At 38.3% G+C, this 21,104-nt stretch overlaps 2 protein-coding genes across 3 annotated transcripts in view; both read right to left on the bottom strand.

Annotated features, from left to right (window-relative positions):
- The window catches only part of RUG1 (Regulator of chromosome condensation (RCC1) family protein), a 33,881-nt gene extending 21,102 nt beyond the window's left edge, over positions 1-12,779 (bottom strand). Inside the window, exons 1-4 of the mRNA XM_089149411.1 lie at positions 12,240-12,779; positions 6,923-6,999; positions 5,062-5,140; positions 1,374-1,433 (exon numbers count right to left, since the gene is read on the bottom strand). Of these exons, the coding sequence (XP_089005537.1) occupies positions 1,374-1,433; positions 5,062-5,140; positions 6,923-6,999; positions 12,240-12,486 (463 nt within the window). The 5' untranslated portion in view covers positions 12,487-12,779. The remainder of the gene's footprint in view (positions 1-1,373; positions 1,434-5,061; positions 5,141-6,922; positions 7,000-12,239) is intronic.
- Positions 12,780-16,377: 3,598 nt separating this feature from the next.
- Positions 16,378-18,571, bottom strand: LOC149021152 (putative E3 ubiquitin-protein ligase RHC1A). 2 transcript variants are annotated; one of them, XM_089147058.1, is made up of 2 exons: positions 17,523-18,571; positions 16,378-16,688 (listed from the first exon to the last, which is right to left on the bottom strand). In XM_089147058.1, the coding sequence occupies exons 1-2, from the start codon at positions 18,517-18,519 to the stop codon at positions 16,669-16,671; spliced, it is 1,017 nt and encodes a 338-aa protein (XP_089003184.1). In that variant the 5' UTR covers positions 18,520-18,571; the 3' UTR covers positions 16,378-16,668. The 2 variants fall into 2 exon arrangements, with proteins under 2 accessions (XP_089003184.1, XP_089003183.1); XM_089147057.1 differs by having other exon boundaries at positions 17,570-18,571.
- Between the last annotated feature and the right edge of the window lie 2,533 nt (positions 18,572-21,104).

The raw sequence follows: 21,104 nt of genomic DNA, 5'->3' as shown, positions 1-21,104 counted from the left end.
AAGAGAATAAATAGGAAGAAAAGAGGAGATAGGAGAGAATAAACAGGGATTGAGGAGTTAGTTTCTAATTAGGAATGACATTTTGAATAAATACCTAATAAGATTTTTTTTCAAAAATTTCCTTTAACCCACGTAAAAAGAGAAGAGAATAAATAGGAAGAAAAGATGAAAGAGAAGAGAGGGGAGAATAAATAGGGATTGAGGAGTTAGTTTTAATTAGGAATGACATTTATACCCATTATTTTACCTTTAAAAATTATTCTCAATATGGGGGGGGCAAATAGTGATATTTCACATGTGGGAAGAGGAAAAAAACTGGAAAATTAAGGGAATTAATATAAAAATAGAAAAAATCAAAGGAATAATAGAACTCTTTTAACAATTGGGCCCATGCCCCCCCCCCTCCCCGCGGCCCCACTGTGGGTCTGCCCCTAAACACAAAAACAAACACATGGAAATACAAGTAATCTTGTATGGCTGAACAGGATTCCTCTAAAGGATCCCAAACACATCATTTAGATAGTGGGGAGAGATAGTGAGGAGAGTGAGATGGGTGCCTCATGTAACAGAGTGGGAAACGGACAGTGAAGTAGCGGGAGAGTTGCTATTTTCCCAATCCCTAATGGAGGGGCTCATAGGAGAAGGGAAAGTTTGTAAGGGAAGGAGGAAAGGGCTCACATAAGAATAAACTCAACCTTCTATTCAAGTCACCATAATCCTAGGTTACAAGCAATATATAAAGGAAATAGCAAGACTCCTAGACTATGAAACTGAAATAATAAATTGCAACTCAATCTAACTCTTAACTTGTTCCAACGTAGGTAACCCGAAAGAAATAAGATACTGAGAACTTGACTAATTAAGTCAACAGTGTAATGATTTATCGAGAAAGAAGGTAAATAAATAGTACAAATTCAGGAGCTTGGAAACTGTTGGAGCAAAATTCTGTCTCAAGACAAAAGAAGCCTGAAAAATTAATTCTTGAGAAATATATTAATAGAAGATTGGATGCCTTTCGGATATAATACCTAGCTTCCATGGAATTCCAAGCAAAGAAGATCAATAAATCAGTCATCCACCGTAAAACACAGAAATAAAAACAATATGGACATTTTTAACTCCACGGACTCATAATTGGAAGAGACAATCCATAGAAAGTCATCCATTCTAAAGCATTTTAAAAATTTTGAGAAAGTTAGGCACAATATATACTTCCTACACAATGGTATCCTTCAGTAGCAATAGCACGTGCTGCATTAAAAGTTCACAGATGAGATCACAAAAAAGTAAACATGACAAACTCAAAACAATTCCGAAGCAAACAAAACACAGAAATATGTACAACAAAATCAATAGAAAGGTTTGGTTATTACTTTTTCCAAGTCCAAGTTGCCCATTTGAGTTATTCCCCCACACATAGAGTTCCCCATCCACTACATAAGGAAAATAAAATTTTATGAGAAGCACAAAGTAAAAGAAGAAGATCAATGACAAAAAACTTAATGAAATACAGAAAGCAGATACAAATTCAAGTATTGTTAAAGATAGACAATATAAATGGCAATTGTCAGTTGGAAAATGTATGCACCATTTGTTTATGTACAGACAAACAGAGAACAACTAATCTCACAGCAGAAGAGAACTCTCGAATGTAGGAAAAAGAGGGGCAAAATAACAGCCCTACCACCGTTGGAATGTGCCACAAAGCGTGGCAGTGCTCCTTCTCAAAAAGTATCTATATGCATACACTCTAGAATCCAGCTGAGTACACTAGACACAGTACTTAACGGAAGAAAGTTGCCCAAAATATTATGGGGAAGGTTTTCATGCACGGTCCTATGAGATAAGTGGGGATTACGATGCACCAAATGGGGAAGGGATTTACCCTTTAGACCTCTTCTTGTGAACTTGCAAGAGGAGAGACATATTATAAAGGGTCTTTCATTTTGGAGTTGCAACAGTTCCAGACCTAAAAGAACCAACAATAATGAAGTAGTTTTTTTTTTCCTTCTTTTTTCTTTTCTTTTCCCCTTTTTTTTTTTTTGGGGGGTGGGGTGGTTGAAAGAGCAAAGAGGAGAGCAGAAAAAAATAGGCAACTATTTATGTCAACTCCAATAGGTAGCAAGTGTTATATTTGAGAAGTATAGCAGTGTTTGACAACCCCCAAGAGAATATACAAGAAGATTTAACAAGATAGACAGCACCTAACAACCAAGAGGAAGGAGAAGTACTCATCCACACACACACACACCCCAAAAAAAAAAAGGAGCAGGAAGCTGCAATAATGACAAAGAAAAGCCTCAGAATGCAACAATGGGCCTGTAATTTGAGGAATCTAAAATATTGAAATGAGTACACAAATGGAGCTTAGAGCTAACATCAAAGTAGAAGCCTTCCCAAACCTTTCCAAAGAAATACAATCTTCAAAAATTCCACCTCATCCAAATATGACAAATAGTGGCACTGAAGGCAAGCATACTGCCTGTATCACTAATGGTATTTGTAGAATTACAATACTGTCATACCAAATATATTACATATACAACACTAACAAGCTCCCGGGGAGTTGTACTTCTAGCAGCAAAAGATCATGCAAATTCCTCGTAAACCCTACACAGTTATCTCCTCTGTTTGTTCTTCTTTAAAATGGGAACTGAACGTGAGGAAAGCCAGACTGTCATATGACTCATATAACCTCTTGAGTCCAGTGGACTTTTTCTTTTCTTTTTTTTTTATTCTTCTTCTTCTTCTTCTTTTGTGGGGGGGGGGGGAGAGCAGATGCAAATATCATCTAGAGGGGACTAGGGGGAACTAAACACATCTAAGATAGAGGTACCCAAGGAGCTTTTGTCAAAGCCCAGATGAATAGATGTCCCTGTTGCTCACCTCCAACAAGTTTGCACCAGAAGGTGCCATTTGTCAAACGAAAGGGAGGCGGGAGGTCATCGTCAACCCGGCAAGAGATGGCATCGATGACTGTCTGTCTGACTTGAAGGATTCAATGTAGACCAAGACGTCCAGATGCTGTCCTTAGTAAGAAGCTTGGAAATCAGCTTAAGGTTGACATCTTTAACTCATCTGGACTTCTAGTCCCTAAATCTTCTTTGGATTTGGAGAGGCAAAGGGATGCCTAGCCCATGGGATTGAGAGATTTTCTGGAATGTGCACATAATAGACTTTTGCTGCCTTTATGACATCCTTGGGGAACCAAAAATCTGCACCAATAGATGTAGAACAAATGAAGATAATCTGATAAGCTCCAGATGAATTGCATATGACAGAAGTCTAGCTCTCCAGGGGCTGTAACCTTTTACTTAAAAGGTCTAAATTGAGGGAGCAAATGGTGGAAGTAAATCTGGATATGATGAGGGTAAGGGCGAGGGACCTAAGAAGAATGGTGCCCAAGATGAAACCCGTTAGGTGTGTGAGGACAGCTTCTGTAGAGTCAAGAACATTGCAACCCCCTCCCTTTTTCCCCTGTGAGGAAAATGCAGGACTTAAGAAGGTTGTAGCGGAGACCAAAGAGGTATGGAGAAAGAGGAAGGAGGGCACAATAGACTCAAGTCACTCAACAGAGAGTGTATCTGCTTTGGAGAATATAATAAGGTCATCTAGAAAACAAGGTAGGTCAGCTTCACTTGAGCAAGAGAAGATAAGGTGCTGATCAGTTTTGACTAAATGCTATGGGAAAGCACTTCAAGGCACCAATTAAATAGCGAGGAGAGGGGGCTGCCTTGGCAGATACCAACAGAGGAGGGAAGTACCCAACCGTTCTGCCATTAACAAGGACAGAGAAGTGGAAGATGAAATTGAAGGAGCAGATCCAGTTAAGAAAGAAAAAAAAATTTTGTTGGGGGGAGGGAGGGAGAGCGAGATTTTTCAGTCGAAGCCTGTAACCATTCCCTGATGCAGTATTAATAGGTTGGTTGGACCAGCAAGCCAAGCTTCGGAAACCCAAACCAAACAAGACCCAGTCTAAGAGTTTTTGGTCCAACAAGGGTTGCAATTAGTTAATTTGGTATTTTATTTTCAGTCTATTAGTTTTAGTTTTTCTACATAGGGGTAAGTTAGAGTAAAGATTTTGAGGTGCACTTTGTTTTAAGTTTCATACTTCAACTAGGATATGTATTTATCCCCCTCTCTTTAAATACATGCTTGTATGTACCCCACCTATTATTAGGGTGAATTTAATGGAAGCTGAGTATTTCCTTCCCAGAGGGAAGAAAGAAGTGGGGGATAAAGATGGCCTCCCAAATCACATCAATAGACCAAGATTTGGAAGTACGTCTCCTAAGATTCTGCTCAACCAGGCATGAGACAGCAGCTCCATACACTAGCTTGTCAATAGTGTCGCAGGTCAAGGAACCTGAGAAGGAAGAAGCCAGCCAATGCCATTCATGGTTTAAGGGGAGAGACACCTACAACAAGACCAATAGAGGATATGGCTTTCTTCCAGACAAAATAGTTATAGGAGTAGGAGAAAAAAGGTGGTTGGCATCCTCATCTCTATTCCAATAAAGGCACAAGATGAAGAGAGCTGAATGGGCTGATGAAGAAGAAAGGATTGGGTATGGAGACAAAGGTTCAAGGTTTTCCAGGCAATGAAGTGAAGGAATGGCAGGAGATATAACCACCTGATAAGTTTGGACCACGGGGCAAGGGGTGGAGGTTCGTCTAAGTTTTTAAACCTTAATCCTAGATCCTTTAAATCCTAGTGCTAGAGAAGATGTTGATACTGCTGTCTAAGTGCGGCTATAATTCAAATATTATATTCCTGCCCATTAACACATTACCAAATTACCAATTCTAAAGTTCTTTGAGGTAAACCACCGAAAACAAATGCTTCTATATTCAACTTCATAGGATGCTACGACAGTGCAAACAAATACAAGAAATAAGAAGCAGAAGAATAATAGAGGAAAAGGATTGAAGATGGAATCTGATTATGTACCAGAAACCAAACTTAGACAACAACGTCACCACCTATCACTCACCGGAAATTCAATTGACAAGCATACAGTTTCGCATAGCAGAGTGGTTGATAAGTTGACCAACAAATACCTGTGATAGCAGAAGAATGATGATAACCAGCAGAAATTTGTATAACATCCTTTTTCAGCCCTGTAACTTCAACTGGCTCCTGCAAAATCCTAGGAAGGATTAGTAAAAGAGTCAATATAAACTACAAAGATTGTTAATACAATTCGGCACAACTTATTCTCTTTGACTCCAATGTCAATAACTAGAGTTGAGTAATTTTGATGAAAATCGATACCTGAATAGATGAATTAGAAAGCTATATCACTTTCACTACCAGTCCTAAGATTTTCTTCTTTTTGTTTCCCCGACAGTTTGCATCCTGAGAATTTTAATTAACTACTTGAATATTATATCCTGTTAGGTACAAGTTTCAACTTATTAAGTAGACAACACCAATATTCCTCAAGGATAAATAACAAAATCATTACTGAAAGTGCTATAAACTCAAGTAATACACGGTAATACTTCGTAGTGCAAGCAAAGAGGGAAACTGCTCAACGAACTCTTGCTTACTTGCTACCACATTCAGGCACCGACATGGCACCTCTCTTATGAGGTGACCCTTAGCTAGCCCTTGCTTGCTTTTCACTACACCCAGGTCGTAGCGTAATACATTGTTTTTAATGCCTAAAAATGCTCTGCCATGAAATTTATAACATAAGATTGTAGAATTCATATATAACAGTTATAGTCCTTACATATGAGGGTTGACAGACCTCAGTGATGACCATCTGTCCATCTGATGTCCGCTTTTAAAGTTCTCAATTAGTTCCTTATACAGTTATACTAATCCAGTTTTGCATCCTATTTTTGTTTAATGCCATATTGGATTATTCTCAGACCTAATTGGAGGTATAGTTCCTTGACCTCTTGATGTTGGACAATTAACCCCCCTGTGGACTAATTTGCCCTCCCTTTGTTCCTCGTTCAACTCTCACCCTGGGGTATTGGGGGCTACTCAATGTGGTTAGATTCAGTCACAGAGAGATTGGCTTGTGACTATTCAAGTCGCCTATTCATTGATGATTCTGGTTATTGGCTCCTTGTTGATCTCCCATCAATCTAGAACTACACCACCAATTTGGCAGGTAGACTCAATCGACACTCACAAGGAGCGTTTGGGAAATCATAAGAAAAAGGTCCGTTTAGACACTGTTTGCCTCCCGGATCCCTAAGGCCTATTTGCAATTCCTGAAGGAGTACGTTTTAAACTTCAGGAGAATAAGAAAGGAAAAAACCTCTACCTCATGAAGTCACCTTCACGTACAAGTTCCAAACCTGTTCCTTTTGCCAATATACCAGTCTCAAGCTAAAGCATAAATCCCCAAAATTCACAATAAATGTTCCCTTTGAAACTGTAAGTGAATCTCTTAGGGCCAGTTTGGTTAAATGAATCCAGAGATGTGAAATCTCTGGATTCATGAATGCGAGATTTATAACCGTTTGATTGTGAAAATCTCTAGATTCATGAAATCTAGAGATTCATTTTTTTACACTAAAAACATGAATCTATAGATTTATGGGTATGGGGTGAAATCTAGAGATTTCATCTTTACTATAAAAACACTAAACATTTGCACATTCACAAAAATCACAAATGAATCCACATATTTCATTCCACATATTCAGTTAACCAAACAGTTAATTTCATAAATTATGACTCCACAGATTTGAAATCTCTAGTTATTTGAAATCTCCAGACTCATGTAACCAAACAGGCCCTAATACAGTTCACGCCCCTTAAAGTTAAGCATAAACATTTAAGTACGTTTAAGGCTCAAAATAATAATAATTTAACATATGAGAAACTTGTAACCATAAACTGCAATATACAAATAAATCTTCATAAAAGGCAGCTATAAAGGACTCAAGATTCACATACAAGCATGTAACTTCTCTCATCTGATATACCTAGTTGTCCAAAATCATTGAGACCCGAAGCATAAACACGCCCAGTTTCTGATGAAGAAAATAATATTTTGTGAACTTCTACTCAAATAGGTCAGACAAGATCACACAAATTAATGATCAAATAATAAAAAACGTAAATTTTCAGCAATGGAAGACAACAATTGCTTGACAATTACTTGCAATAAGAAGTAAACTACTGAGGTTATAGAAAGAAAAACACGTAAAAGTACAGAGGCAAAAGCATGATACCATTGTATGAGCTTAAATGAGACTGCTGGCAACTAGTTGTTTCTCCGGCTTTGAATTTCATGTATTTTGTGACTCTACACTGTCAAGTACACTTAATTCTGTAGGAGCTTCTAATTGCTCAATGAGACATGGATGCAGTTTGAATGCCTAAAAACAGCCTCGGGTGTAAAAATTCCTCCCTACGCCAGCACCATTATTTGTAGGTCAGGACTCAGGAGTTGGGGGATCTCCTACACCAGCAGCTACAATCATGAGTTTTAGGATATTTTGAACTTTAATAGACTATAAATTGTTTTATTTAAGTGTCATTTGATGTTGTAATTCCAACAGGAAAGCAGACGTTACTGTTCGTGTGAACACTAACCGCGAATGATAACTCAAGTTTCCATTTTAGTTGCAGTTTATATATATAAATTGATGTAATTGCTCAGTTGAGCCAACGAACTGACTAATGAAGTTCATTTTGAGCATTGTTGCTTTATGAGTTAGTATCACTAATTCCTCTGTCTCTCTTTCTCTCTCTCTCCTACAATTCCCCTAAGCTGTCTCATTTGATCTCCATTGAAGAAGCTTCAGGATTTTTTTAAATTCTGCAAGTTCAAGGATTAATTGAAGCACTCGAAGGGCTGTTCTTCTACAACAGTGAGCTCTTCTACTTGGTCCTCTAAACCCTAATCCCCAATTACCCTTTTTCCTTTCTATTTCTGCTTTCCTTAAAACCAAGTGATTAAAACCCACCTCCAGCCCATACTAACCATTAGAATTCTATTAGAAATCCATCCCATAGCCTATACATATCATCCCTTTCTTCCAATCAAGAGTATATCTTTCTTGAAATTTTGTACACTCCAAAAATCCCAAATTTCCAACTTAGATCTATTATCAATCTAACCATTAGAAGTCTAGGACAGTCCCAAACTTTAGGGATCTCCCCCCTGCATCATTACCTATGTCCTCTCAAGTTTTTACCCTATTCTAATAACTTTTCCTCCCATATCTCAAAAACCTGCCCCATCCATCCATATGCCTCTTTATCCTAGATCTCTCCAAAACTATCCAACCAACCTATGTTTAAATATATCCCAATCAACTATCTGAAAATTTTTCACACCCTTATCTTTTTGAGTTGGGATCCTAAAAAGCTGGCCCCTAGTTGAACTTCTTCAATCTAGGGCTACTTCGAATGGCTTTTTTCTTGCCAACTATCATTACAGAGTGATTTATTAAAATTATAATTCTTGTACATGTGTGATGCAGACCACTCTTGTTTTGGGCTTATTTTCCTGTTTGGTTGCACTGGTTGTGGCCTTCAATTCCATGAGTTTAAGTTGTAATAGGCCCAAAATGAAGGTACAAGATCCACATACAAAATTAGCCAGTCTATGTTAAGTCAAGGAGTTTAGGTCTTTTACTTCTCTCAAATAACATGTAATTAGGACTCTTTCACAGCCCCTATGGATAGGAGAGCTATTGTTCCTGTGTTTTTAAACTTCCTAAAGGACTAGAGAGTTAGTTAGAGTCAACTAAGTAGTAAGAGGATAGTTTAATGGTCACATCCCCCGCCATTCTCCCTTTGGAGAGCTCTCATGCTTGCCCTATCCACCCAAGCCTCCTCATTAGCCGTCACATCCCCACTAACCCAAATTGCACCCTCTGTTGGTGCGACCATTAGGACCTTGACCACCTTTTTTTCCTTTGCCCTTTCTCCAATTCCCTTTGGAGAAAAGCCATTGCTTCTATTTGGCCCCGTTCTCGTCGCTCCTTTGGATTTGCTAGGGATTGGTCTTGGATTCTAAGGAACTTTCCAAGTTCTTCCATCTGTGGCCGAATCGGTAAGCTAGTCTTCAATGCTTCTATTCATCACCTTTGGTGGGAGTGCAGTCTTAGAAGATGGACCTCCAAATCCCGTTATATTGATATGATTTGGAAAGCCATCTATTTTGATGTTTCTGCTAGAGTTTCTTCTCTTCCCCACCCCCCAATTGATGACACCCCAAGGAACAGGCTTATTGTTGTATCCTAGGGTCTCACTTCCTCTTTCTAGTCTCCCTTATAAAGGTTGTTTGTTGTTTCTTCCTTTGTTAATTTAATTATTCATTCATCCCACAAAAAAAAAGGATAGTTTAGGACTCTTCTGAAGTTTTTTTTTATTATTTTTTTTTATTTTTAAGTTGCAAGGTCTATTTAGGACTTCTAATACATTAGTTCAGCTTTAGGAGTTCAAGTCCCACGAGGAATTGAACCTTTTCTGAGTTTTATTCTTAGTTTGTAAGGGCTGATTACAGCCTACATAAAACCCCACTGTAGGAGGCATTCTCAGAGATTGATTATTGATTAATAAAGTTTTGCAATTAGATGCAAAGCTGCTTCCTTCTCTTCCATCATGAGAGACTCTGCTGGTGAGTCACTTCCAGTACATTGGTGAGTCATATCCAAGGAAGCCTCAGTTTGTTATAACCTAGAGCTAAACTCTAAACTGGAGAGTCATATCAAAGGAAGCCCAGGTGAGTCATATCCTAATGCCAAGCCCTAGGCTGGCGAGTCATATGCAGATTAGCTTATCTTCTACCACCATTGTTTCTCTCCCTTTCAATTTCTATTTTTGTTTATGGACAACAGGGATCCACCCAAAGCCCATATACACCATTTGAATCCTCCCAAATTGACCCATACATCATCCCCTTCATCCTATCAAGAGTACACATCAAGTTAACATCCAAGAACCAAGGTTTTACCATCTTTCTTGAATTCTTGGATTCCCCAGGAAACCCAAATTTCAAATATCAGACCAATCCATAACTGAAAAGTATCGTTCATAATTCCTATACATCATCCCCTAAGTTCAATCCAAGCTCTGGGTCAACCAGACCTCAAGAACCCTGTTGCTTTGTCAACCCCATTAAACTCCCTAAAATCTGACATCCTATGTTGTTCAAGAAACCAATTTACCCGACCAACTGGCTTCAAATTCAAAAAATGATAGTCATATTTCTTATTACATATACCCCATAATCCTGGATTCGTCTAACAAACCACAATCCAAATAGAGGGTTGACTCGACCACCCAAACCGAAAGAGAGAGATCCCATGCCAATGCACCCCAGAAGAGAGAGACCGAAATTCAAATCCCAACACCACAAACTAAAACCTACCCTTTCCCCACCCAGTTGAAGTTGGTCCTATTACAGGTCCTGGTTGCTGGCTCTCAATCCAACTGAGCCTACAGCAATGTGAAGATTTTTTTGTTACTTCTTTCATCTTCTCTTATAAGTTATCTTGATCCCACCTTTTTGTTACTTTGGCCTTTCCATGTCCATGATAGATGCGTAGAATTCCCACAGAATCCAGTTGTAAGACTTGTTACTCTTAAACACAGTAGTGGATTCCAGATCTTTCTAACTCTTCTTTGTACTAGAGGAATTGATAAGTAACTTTCTTGTGGAAATAAAAGTAATGTAAATTTTCTTTATACCCTGAAATTCTTGTTGTTTAACAGTTCAAGTGATCTAATCAATTTTCAGTACCCAATCGTTGTCTTATAATTCAAGAAGGAGGTTTCATATCTAAAGTAAAATTTGTTCACCGCATGACAGATTCCTCCTGAGGTTTTACTAAGGTAATAAGCTTCAGGTGTAACCTAATTTCCTGCAATAATAGTGCATACTGAGTCGCTGACTTTACTTGAGTGTGCACTTTACAGTTCAAGCCTTATACTCTTCACTTATGCATATACAAATTTTAAGAGTTGGGGATTCCATAAGGAGTACTGTTTAAATGAAAATTATATTTTTCTCTCTCATATTGATTGTTTATATTCTGGCTTCTGTTCATGTCCTTATCACATGAACTGACTATTCAAATTCTTATAGTATGTTTTCATTTTGTGTTGATTTTTGTTTGGGGGTGGTTATACTGGACTTCTGGAAGAAACTCTTATTCAATTAGATCTGCTCCTAATTTTCCATTTTACATGTGAACCTTGGCTCAAATAGATAGGACATTTGAGGATTCCCCAAGAGATGGTAGTTCAACTCATTTAAATTTTGTGAATTTTCTAAGTTCTTGTGAAATGAGTGTCAGTGCGAATTGCCATGTATACATGGTTATTATAGAACCAAAAAAGATGCATACATGTATTGAAACAGTCTCCATCCCCCACTAAAAAATAATGAGCAAGTCCCACTGCCTATGGCCCAGCAATCTTCCTGGGTATATGCGTGTTTCTTTTTATGTGCTTTATTATATATTTCATATGTCTGAACTGATTGTAATACTACAAATTTATTGTGAAAACTAATGATTGCATTTGAAACCAATAACACAAATAAATATATACAAAGTCAGGAATTGTTGAAAATGATTATTGGCATGTTCAGATAGTTGTTCCATTTGCTAAAATTGAAAATTGGCGCTGCTCAGTTAAAAATGACATTTCCATGATCAATAGCGAGGGAACTGCTGTACTTCTAGTATTTGCATTAATTTTGTCCTGAGCCTATTCTAGAATCAATTCCAAGAATGTCTATGGACTGGTAATCTTACTCTCAAAAAAATCATAGAATAATAAAAAAAGAAATCCACCCAAAATCAAGGAGTTGAGGGCGTAATTGTTATCAATCAGTACACTCAACAGGATAGAAGCATTTCAAGTTTTTGTGGGACAGTGGAAGGGAGCCTAACTATTGGCAGTTTCCTGGTAACGGAGCAATGAAATTTTAGGGTTTCTATTCATCTCCTTCCCAAAAGAATCAGGTTTCAAATCCAATTGTGTTGATTGGAGTCAAACGACTTCTTTTTACAGCCAACCAACAAGAAAAAGAAAGGGAAAAAAAATCAATAGAAGCCAGCAGGTTTCTGCCAAATGAGGGTCGGAACGAGAATTAAACCAATCTACCCCAATAAGTAAGTTGAGGGCTAGGGCGGAATTGTATATTTAATCAACAAAAACTCCACTTCGTATCCATGGCAGAATGAAATATAAAATAAAGCAAATAACCCAAAATTCATTAAAGCACGAATGAGATGACAGTAAAAAAAACCTGTTAAGAAAAGAGAGTGAGCTCCGCCACAAGCAATTGCACGAAGGTTCTCTTTATCAAAAGCGGGGCAAACGGTTGGCCTCCATTGAGAATCCAAGTTGCCTAATCCAAGTCTTCCATAATCACCATTTCCCCAAAGAGCTGCAAATCTTTGGCCTGATTCATTCGACATCCATCTCTGTTGAAACCCTGACAGAGATCGGCTCTTGAAGCCACACCTTGAAGCTTTCAAGCATCCCCTCCACATCGTAATACCGAAATCAACTCATGAACGTAGAATGTTCAAACTCCAAATCTCGACTCTGATGATTCCTGTGAATTTTCTTGATTGATTTATGAATGCTGTTGGAAAATCTAGTCTATCGCATAATGATCATATCACCTAATCGATATTAAAGCCATGTTTCTTGCTCATTCATCAAATACTCAAGACTGCAACGTAACCTTCATCCGGAGATAAAACCAAGGACTGCAAGGTAACCGACTCCCTCAGATACGAATCGGACACGTAAATGAAAAATAGAAGTGTTTTTTTTCTTTTTTCACGACGCCGACTTAAGTGGGCGTTTAATTCTGGCTGGAAGTCAGCAATATTCCATACGCTCATTTTGTAGTTGGAGTAAAATTGAAAGTTATCCACGGTATAAAAAAATAAAAATAAAAAAAAAAATTACCCACAGTTAGTTTTAAAATGTTATTTTATCATTTAACCGACAAAATGACTAAAATATCATTTCATCTCACTAAAGTATCATTTCATCTCACTAAAGTGACCCAATCCCTTCACTTATCTTTTTCCTATACCTTGACGGAAACCCCATGACCCCTACCCCTAATGGCGACCATCTACCCCACCTCCCCTACTGGAAATAGTCAGCCTCCTCAAAACCCAATATCGATGAAGTTTATATCTTCTCTCCACTCAAGTATAAATCACCATAAATGAGAAATTAGCATGAAATCATCTTTGAGACACTCTATTTATTCTCTGTAACTTTTCGAATTGCAAAACCCTAACTTCCCAAACAAGCTCTCAAGCTCCGATTGTTCAATGACAATTTCTCTCTCTATTTCATCTCTTCACTTCTATAGCCTCATTTGTCGAATTGGGATTTCTCTACTATAATGTCATAGACGGAAACCATGATGGGTTACAATACCAACCCTCTCAACTTCTTTCTTTTCTTTACTTGTCTTCTCCTCTCCTTTGTGGTTGTGTTAACTCAAAAATTGGAAATGGCAACAAAGAGTTAGCCTTATGCCCTTCGCCTTCCAGCGAATGTGCCCTTCGCCTTCCAGCGAATGGACACGAAACACCTTCACTCGAACTACAGGCAGCCCATAGCCAACCCAATAACCACATCAAAACCATAATTGTATTACCTTATCCAAACCCCTAATAACAAAAGTAATAACACTACTCAAAAGAAGGAAATTTGCACGGAGTTGAAAGGACGAACCGACACAAGATCACAACTCTTCAACCAACATTAAAGCTGATTAGAATATGTAAGTTCTTCATGAATGTTACTCAACCAGATGATGAGATGAAACCAATCTATGGAATTTCCTTTGTTTCTTCTCAGATTACAGTGGAATCCTTTAATGAAAATTTCCTTACTTTGAAAACCCTAATGAAGTAGGTATGGTCGCTTGCATGGGAAGGATGGTGGTCACCGGCAAAGGTGGGATTTACAAAAAAAGTATAATTGAGTCACTTAAGTGAGATAGAAGGCATTTTAGTATTTATTTACTCTTACTCCTCTCTTCTCACATGAATTCTAAAAAGTATCGATGTAATTAAATCAAATTATTCTCTTATTTTAGATTAGTTGATTTCAATTTGTTTCCTTCTTTTTCGCCTTATTTATATACGTAAACATAACTTTACTGAACAGCAGAAGCAAAAACAAGAAAAAGGGAACCAACCCATAATTCTTGCACAAGTAGCTCTTGGACCCAAGGAATGGAGCGTGGTCAAATCATCTCCTTTTCTAAGAGACAAACGAAATGCTCAATCTTCGGTAGAGAATGAAGGCTCCAAATGACCTTCTAGTAATTCACAAGCGCAATTTTCCATCGTAGTGAGCGAGAAGATCCACGTTTGAGCATATTTCAATGTTCCTGTTGAGACTCTAGCAATCTATAGGTATTTTAGATGCATTTCCTCTTAACTCTTAAAAAAAATTGAATTGTATGAACTAGTTGATCATCCTAAACTTATGATTCATTTATCGTCGCAAATATTCACTGATAGCATTCCATGTCTCAATTTTTTCTGTCATGTGCACATTATTCTCATAACGTTGATCTTTTTTCTTAAAAATAATAAATAAAAGGACCCCGAACACCAACGGCCCCCAAACGGGAAGAGCCGAAGGAAAGAAGCCACGCCCAAAGAAAGAAACAAAAGAGAACACCAAAAAACCGAAAAGCAAACCAACCAAGAAAAAAAAAGGCCACCCACAAACAAGAAAAAGAAAGGAAAAAAGAGGCCACCCCCCAGCACGAGGGAGGAAACCAAAAAAGGGGGGGGGGGGAAAGGAAAGAACACCGGGAGAGACACGCCCCCAGGAACAAAAGCGGAAGGGAAGGAAGGAAAGAGGACCCGGAAACAAAACAGGGATGGAAAAAAAGAAACAAGGGGCCAAGGGAAGAGAAGAGGGATGAGAAAAAAAGGGAGCCCGCGGAACGGGGGCAAGAAGACAAAGAGGTGGTAGAGGGGATGTAATCAAAGTGGGGGCTAGTCCTAAATAAAACTTTGTTGTTCAGCATTTGGACTAGCTATACAATTGAAGGACACTTGTCATCCATCCATAAAGAAATGAATGGTCAATTTTCTTGTAAAATATTGGGCTTAAGAGAACCCTAGCATGTTAGGATTTAGGTTTGGAACCCTGATATGGTTGGATGAGGTTTGGAACCCTGATAGGGTTGGATTGGGCCAACCTAGCCATTGACACCCCATTGTCGTTGGATGATATTTTCTAATGAAGGATTTTCATATTGTCCATTTATGACAATGAAATTGACCATCCATTTCCTTATGAACGAGTGACACGTATCCATAGGCCACACTAAAAAATTGAAGTTATATTTAATATATATAATTTTATTTTAATTTCAACTATTTGATGTGATCTACAGACATGTATCACCCCATTCATAAAAAAGTGGAACAAATGGATGGTCAATCTCCTTACTAGGATAAAATTCCCTAAGCCCGACCTGTTGGGTCCGGCCCATGGCCCATTAAAGCCATGTGGGCCCAGCTTTAAGTGAAGCAATGCTCACTCTCCTATATATATGGTTGCTGCATAAGGAAGATGAGAGGAAAGAGAAGAAAAATAGAAGCCGCATAAGAGGAGAGAGAAAGAAAAAGAAAAAGAGGGAGGGAGAGCCGGAGAAGAAAAGAAAGAGATAGAGTTTTCTGGTTTCTCCGGCGAATCCAACGGTGATACATTGTTGGAATGAAGTGAGATTTGAAGGGAATGGTCGTGGCACTTAGCTCTTCATATCCAACGGTCAGAATATATTCTACCACATTTATCGAGAAGCCTTTCTAGTGACTTTTCTCAATTCTCTATGTGATTCAATTTATTTGATGACGTGCTTGTGTTTTGAATCATTCTAGTGTTATCTAGAGTTGTGATATTAATTATGTACCCATTGTTATTATCATTTAGTAATAGTGGGAGTTTTGGGTGGACTCCAATAACGGTCCCGTTGTTTTTTCCTTTGCGAGTTTTTCTATGTTAAAAACTCTTCTGTGTATATTTCTTTAATTTACACTAACATATTGTTTAGCCCATCAAGAACCCTCCCTTGGCGATTCAAACTCCAACAATATTAATAGTTGGGATGACTCTTAATTGCTAGCAGCATCTTATATCTTCCCATATCTTCCCCTTCATCAATTTAGTAAACTAGGTAAGGTATCTCAAATGAAGAAGCGACCATCTTTAATACCCTGAAATGCAGCATGGTGCATGACATCCCGTGATGTCACTACTTCACTGCACCACACTGCATTTCATTGGGGATGGAAGGGAATATTAATCCTTTAACTCAATCCTTTCACTGATTCTGTAACATGAAGTTAAAATACACAAGGATTTTGCTTTCAAGGGCTGGGGCTTTGTCTTGGTCTGGGCCCATCACTCAGGTCATTTGGGCCAGATCATGCACGCCTTGATTACATCAGTAATGATAATAATGTTACACATAATTTAAATATAAGACAGAACTCGCACTTGGACCGAGTGGATAAATATTGATAATTACAATATAAAGTACTTTCACATATGTCCATATCAAAGTTAATTACATAATTAGGATGTATCTGTCTTGCAAATGGAAGCTGGTTTCCCCATGTTTTGCTAATTTAACTCTCTCCATGCACCAAGTGAAACAACAACAGCAATTGCCATCAGAAGAATCGCCTCCTGCCTGAAAGACCAAATTCAACCGAGTTAATATCAGTAGCGTTAATTATACTTCTACCATTCACTAAAGTTGTTAGTAAGTGTTTTCTACTGACAAATCATCTCTCAGAAACTTTAACATCCTTTATTTTTGTCATGGATAACTCAAGATCAAGACCATCACAACACTAACATAAAAATAAGTTTATCCTTGTCATTAAGACTTCAAGTTTGACATGTAAAAAACTGTTCTTGGAGTATGTAATCCATGAGTCCAGAGAAAAGCTCTGGAGACAGAGAGAGAGGTGTTGCAGACATGATATAAAAGAGTTGCAGTCACAGCCAAGTGTCAGCTCAAATTAGCTAAACACTTACCTGACTAAAGAACAGATCAATCCTAAAGAATATGTGAACTCTTCTACCCCAGACAGTAATGTACAAAGGTTTAGCGGATAAACCAGGAGCGCCACCAGGAGCGCCACCGGGAGCTAGCTGCTGGAAACAAGTGGATATAACATGAATACTTCAGAAACATATATGGCATAAAGAGAGGCAGGGAATGGGTAGGAAAACAAAGTCAAGTAAAGCTAAGCTAAACTGATTCAAGGCTTGACAAGTTGAATTCAGAATAAGGAAAACAATAATGTAGATTCATCTACTCATGATGTTCATGGTTGTGAATGTCAGGGCTTTTCAGGTTAGGTGAATGGTAGAGATTCTAATTAACAGGGTATTTCAGTTTGTTTAAATAGGTCATTAGCAATTCTGAAGCATCCTAGGCTAGTTTTCTGCAAGTGATTCAATTCTTTTAGACAAAACCATGATTAAACAGGAATTGAACCAGAATTCGATAATTCACCTCCACGAGTAGCAAGGATGCTGTCATCCTGAGTATGTGGATGGTACCTCAAATTTGATCTGAAAGGCCATAGAGAAGCTAGCTGCTGCCTCCACCTCCAGCAGCGCTGATTCCTTCCCGGGCGCTCATCAGAACCGTCACCATTGTTGTTACGTTCGTTGTCAGAGGAAGCGGGAGGAAGAGGAAGTTCTTGGCGGCAAACAGGGCAAGAATTGTGAATCCTCAACCAGGGAATTATGCAATCAGAATGGTAAACATGGGAACAAGGCATCAACCTAGCTTCTTCTCCAAGCTGAAATTCCTCTTTGCAAACTGGACAAAGAGAATCATCTTTCAAATGATGTGGTTGAACCTTTGTGGTTGGTAATGCATCAATTGCTGAATCTGGAGCTGGAGGAGGACCTGGTCTATCATTTTGTGTTAACTCTTCAATTAGGTCATTCAACCCATGTCCAATGAAATAGTCTCTGGGATCAGAGTTCAGCAAAGGTCGAATTCGATTCCTTGGAAAAGGCCCACCACCACCATTACCTCCACGATTAGTAGGGCCGAAGATAATCCATGATGGAACAAGACGAGGATGGGCTGCAACTCCACCGCCTAGTTCCGGCACCGGTACTGGAACCCTCCTACCATCTGTTAATCCAGGAACAGCAGGATCTGCTGGTGCCGGCGGAAGGACTGGGTGGTCAAGCATGAGAGACAGAGCTTCTAATAATCGAGAACCAGAGGCATTATCGAGTCCTGAGGGGTTCAAAACAAGCCTTGGTCTCTCTTGTTCTAGGAGGAATTGGCCGAAACAACGAAGACAAACTAAATCAGAAGGGTTTTCTCCTGGAGCAACTCGGACCATTTGTTGGCATTGGTAACACCAGTAGGGGCGATAGTTGTTAGATTGAGCAGGAGGAGGAGTCGCAGGAGAAGGAGGAGGAGGAGGAGGAGGAGGAGGAGTATCATTCATCCCAATAGCACGAAAAGGAAGATGGTCACCATTCATGGCTGTGAGCTTCAAAATTTGAGTTTTTTGAGTCTGCTAACTGTGTTTCTAGTTTTTTTCTTTTCTTTTTGGTTGGAAAGAATATGCAGGAGATTTATATGAATTCAAGACAAGAGAGGGAGAATGGCTTTCTGGATCCTCGGAAGCGATTCTTCTCTCTCTGCTTGACAAAGTAAAGGATAAGAAATGACGCAAAGCAAAGCTTCCTCGACTTCTTCGTTAGTGGTTTTTCTCTTGTAATTTGAATTTAATTGGTGGGTTGGCATTGTTAACTGACTTTCCCGCGAAGGGAACTTGGCTTTTTCCTATTATTCGTTTTTGGATTATGTGTTTTTTTTTTCTACTTTTATTCTTCTCTCTTTTTTTTTTTTAACGATACCTTGAGTCCGAAACACCTCCCGTAGTGTACTCAAGCTCCGACGCATCGGACAGGGTCGCCATGTGGTGACACCACTGCACCGCGACATTTCGCCGATATGTCTGCGACTTTTGGCAAGGGTGTCAACGAAAATTCAACCCTTGGTTTCGAGGTGGGGGTATTTAAGGTCTTTTTGGCTTGAATTTTATTGTGCTGCCTGATTTGAAGTCAATAAACACATTGAGAGCACTATTCTGGCTTAAAAGATTACTTAATCTAAAGTTTCTGATTGGCACATGCCATACTGTATGTGACCAAAATTGTAAGTTTTGAAAACTTATATAAACTAATGTAAACATGTAAAGATAATACAAATTATTAGTTGGTGAAGTGAAGCATTAAACTCTACAATTCATTATACAATTATGTTGAGTATGACTCGTGCTTCACATTTTGTTGCCTACAAACATGAGGTCTCGTAGAGGTATTATGTCACTTTGACAAAAACCAAATTAAATTATTCTAAATATGGTGAATTTGGCGATATATCGCCGAAAAATCGACTTTTTGTGATATATCGTCGATTTATCGCATATAAGTCATGTCGCCCCTAGCAACATGGCGATATATCGCCGACACACTGTACCATGAGTGTAGTGCTCCTGTGACGCCTTTTTCCCTTAAATTTTGTGTGGGCGCATGTAAAATTTACGGGATCCCACTTCTAAACTATTTTATCAGTTTCAAACATAGGCCCGCACAAAATGTGGAATGATAAAATGTTAGGAGAACATGATACTTCCTCTTTGGGAAAATTTATCCAATCCATTTATAACAAGGACCTTGTGGGTGTGTGACATGTTTCATAATATCATGTCAAATGCTTGAAATTCATTTTTAAGTCACATCAAATGATTGTGATTAAGTTAAAAAATTAAATAAATTTGATATGACTTGTAAATGGATAATGTTACAACATTTGTCACAGATCTACAAGGAAATTGATCGTCCATTTTCTTGATAGAAATGCATTGGATGTTAGTCATCCTCTTTGGTGAGAGGTGATCCAAACTCTTTTATATTGGGGTGAAACTATATAAATATATGCATATTACTACCACTTTATAAAGAGATGTTGAATATTCGAATTTGAATTCAAATTATTGATAAACTTATATGCATGATTTGGTTATTGAGGAGTCATCTGGTAATCTAACAACTCTAATGATTTAATATATTTTAAAAAGTTGTACCAGAAAAATTAGATATAAAAAGAAAAATAAATTTAATAGCTAAGGAAAATTTTGCACGTGGTACGCTTTTTTTTTTTTTGGAGAAAATGTGGTATGCATTCAATGTATCTAAGGTGGTATAAATGCGAACCAGAAACCTTTGAATTCTTCATTCGAAAATCCACAACGTTTGAAATTTCGGATTATCCCTACAATCAAATATTCCTTTATTTTTGGTCTTCCATCATATGATGGGCCGTGCAAAATTTTCCATATGCCACTAAGAAGATTTGATTCGATGATAATTTTTTTCATGTTTCCCATTGTAAACTAAGCCCGCCATTAATACTTTTATTGTTTGAAACTTTGAATATATTTGGACACAAATGGAGTGCCTCATAAGAGCATTGATCAGGTCCAATTAAAAGCAAGCCACCACGTATATAGTACATGGAGTCCGGAGAGCCGACGACTTTTCCACCCCAAAATACAGGAGGGCCCAGGGGTGAGTGATGAGAGTTTTTTTTTTTTTTTTTTTTTTTTTATAAATTTCAGCCGTGGGGCCCACCGTTTTTGTGGTGGTAAAACCGTCGGGGAGAACTCGACGGGGGTGATGATCCGGATTCTAATACATGGCCCATTGTGTAGGAAAGATTAGATTTTACGATTAATGATCTCGATATCACTCCTCATTGTATTAGGTCAAGAGTTAAAATCCCCGAAGGATAATCAATAAAAGGCAGTGAACGAAGCTAAGTTCAAAACGGATGACAGGCATTGATTTGGAATCTGTTGTACATTGGGCACGGCTGGAACCTCCCCACGTCTACGTGGCATTTCGGTTTGGTCAATGACGATGAACCGTTCGACCCGAGATTTCACGTTTTGTTGATGGGATAAAAAAAGGAAAAGAAGGAGGATTTTTTAAATTTTTTTTTTCGAAATAAGAAAGATGAAATCTAATGTAGCATTTAAGTATCTCACCGCAATTTGAA

Source organism: Hakea prostrata, chromosome 3 (assembly GCF_041222555.1).
Source record: "Hakea prostrata isolate BN-2017 chromosome 3, UWA_Hpros_2, whole genome shotgun sequence".
Classification (NCBI taxonomy): domain Eukaryota; kingdom Viridiplantae; phylum Streptophyta; class Magnoliopsida; order Proteales; family Proteaceae; genus Hakea; species Hakea prostrata.
Note: the sequence above shows the minus strand (reverse complement) of the source record. Positions and strands in the feature narration are given on the sequence as shown.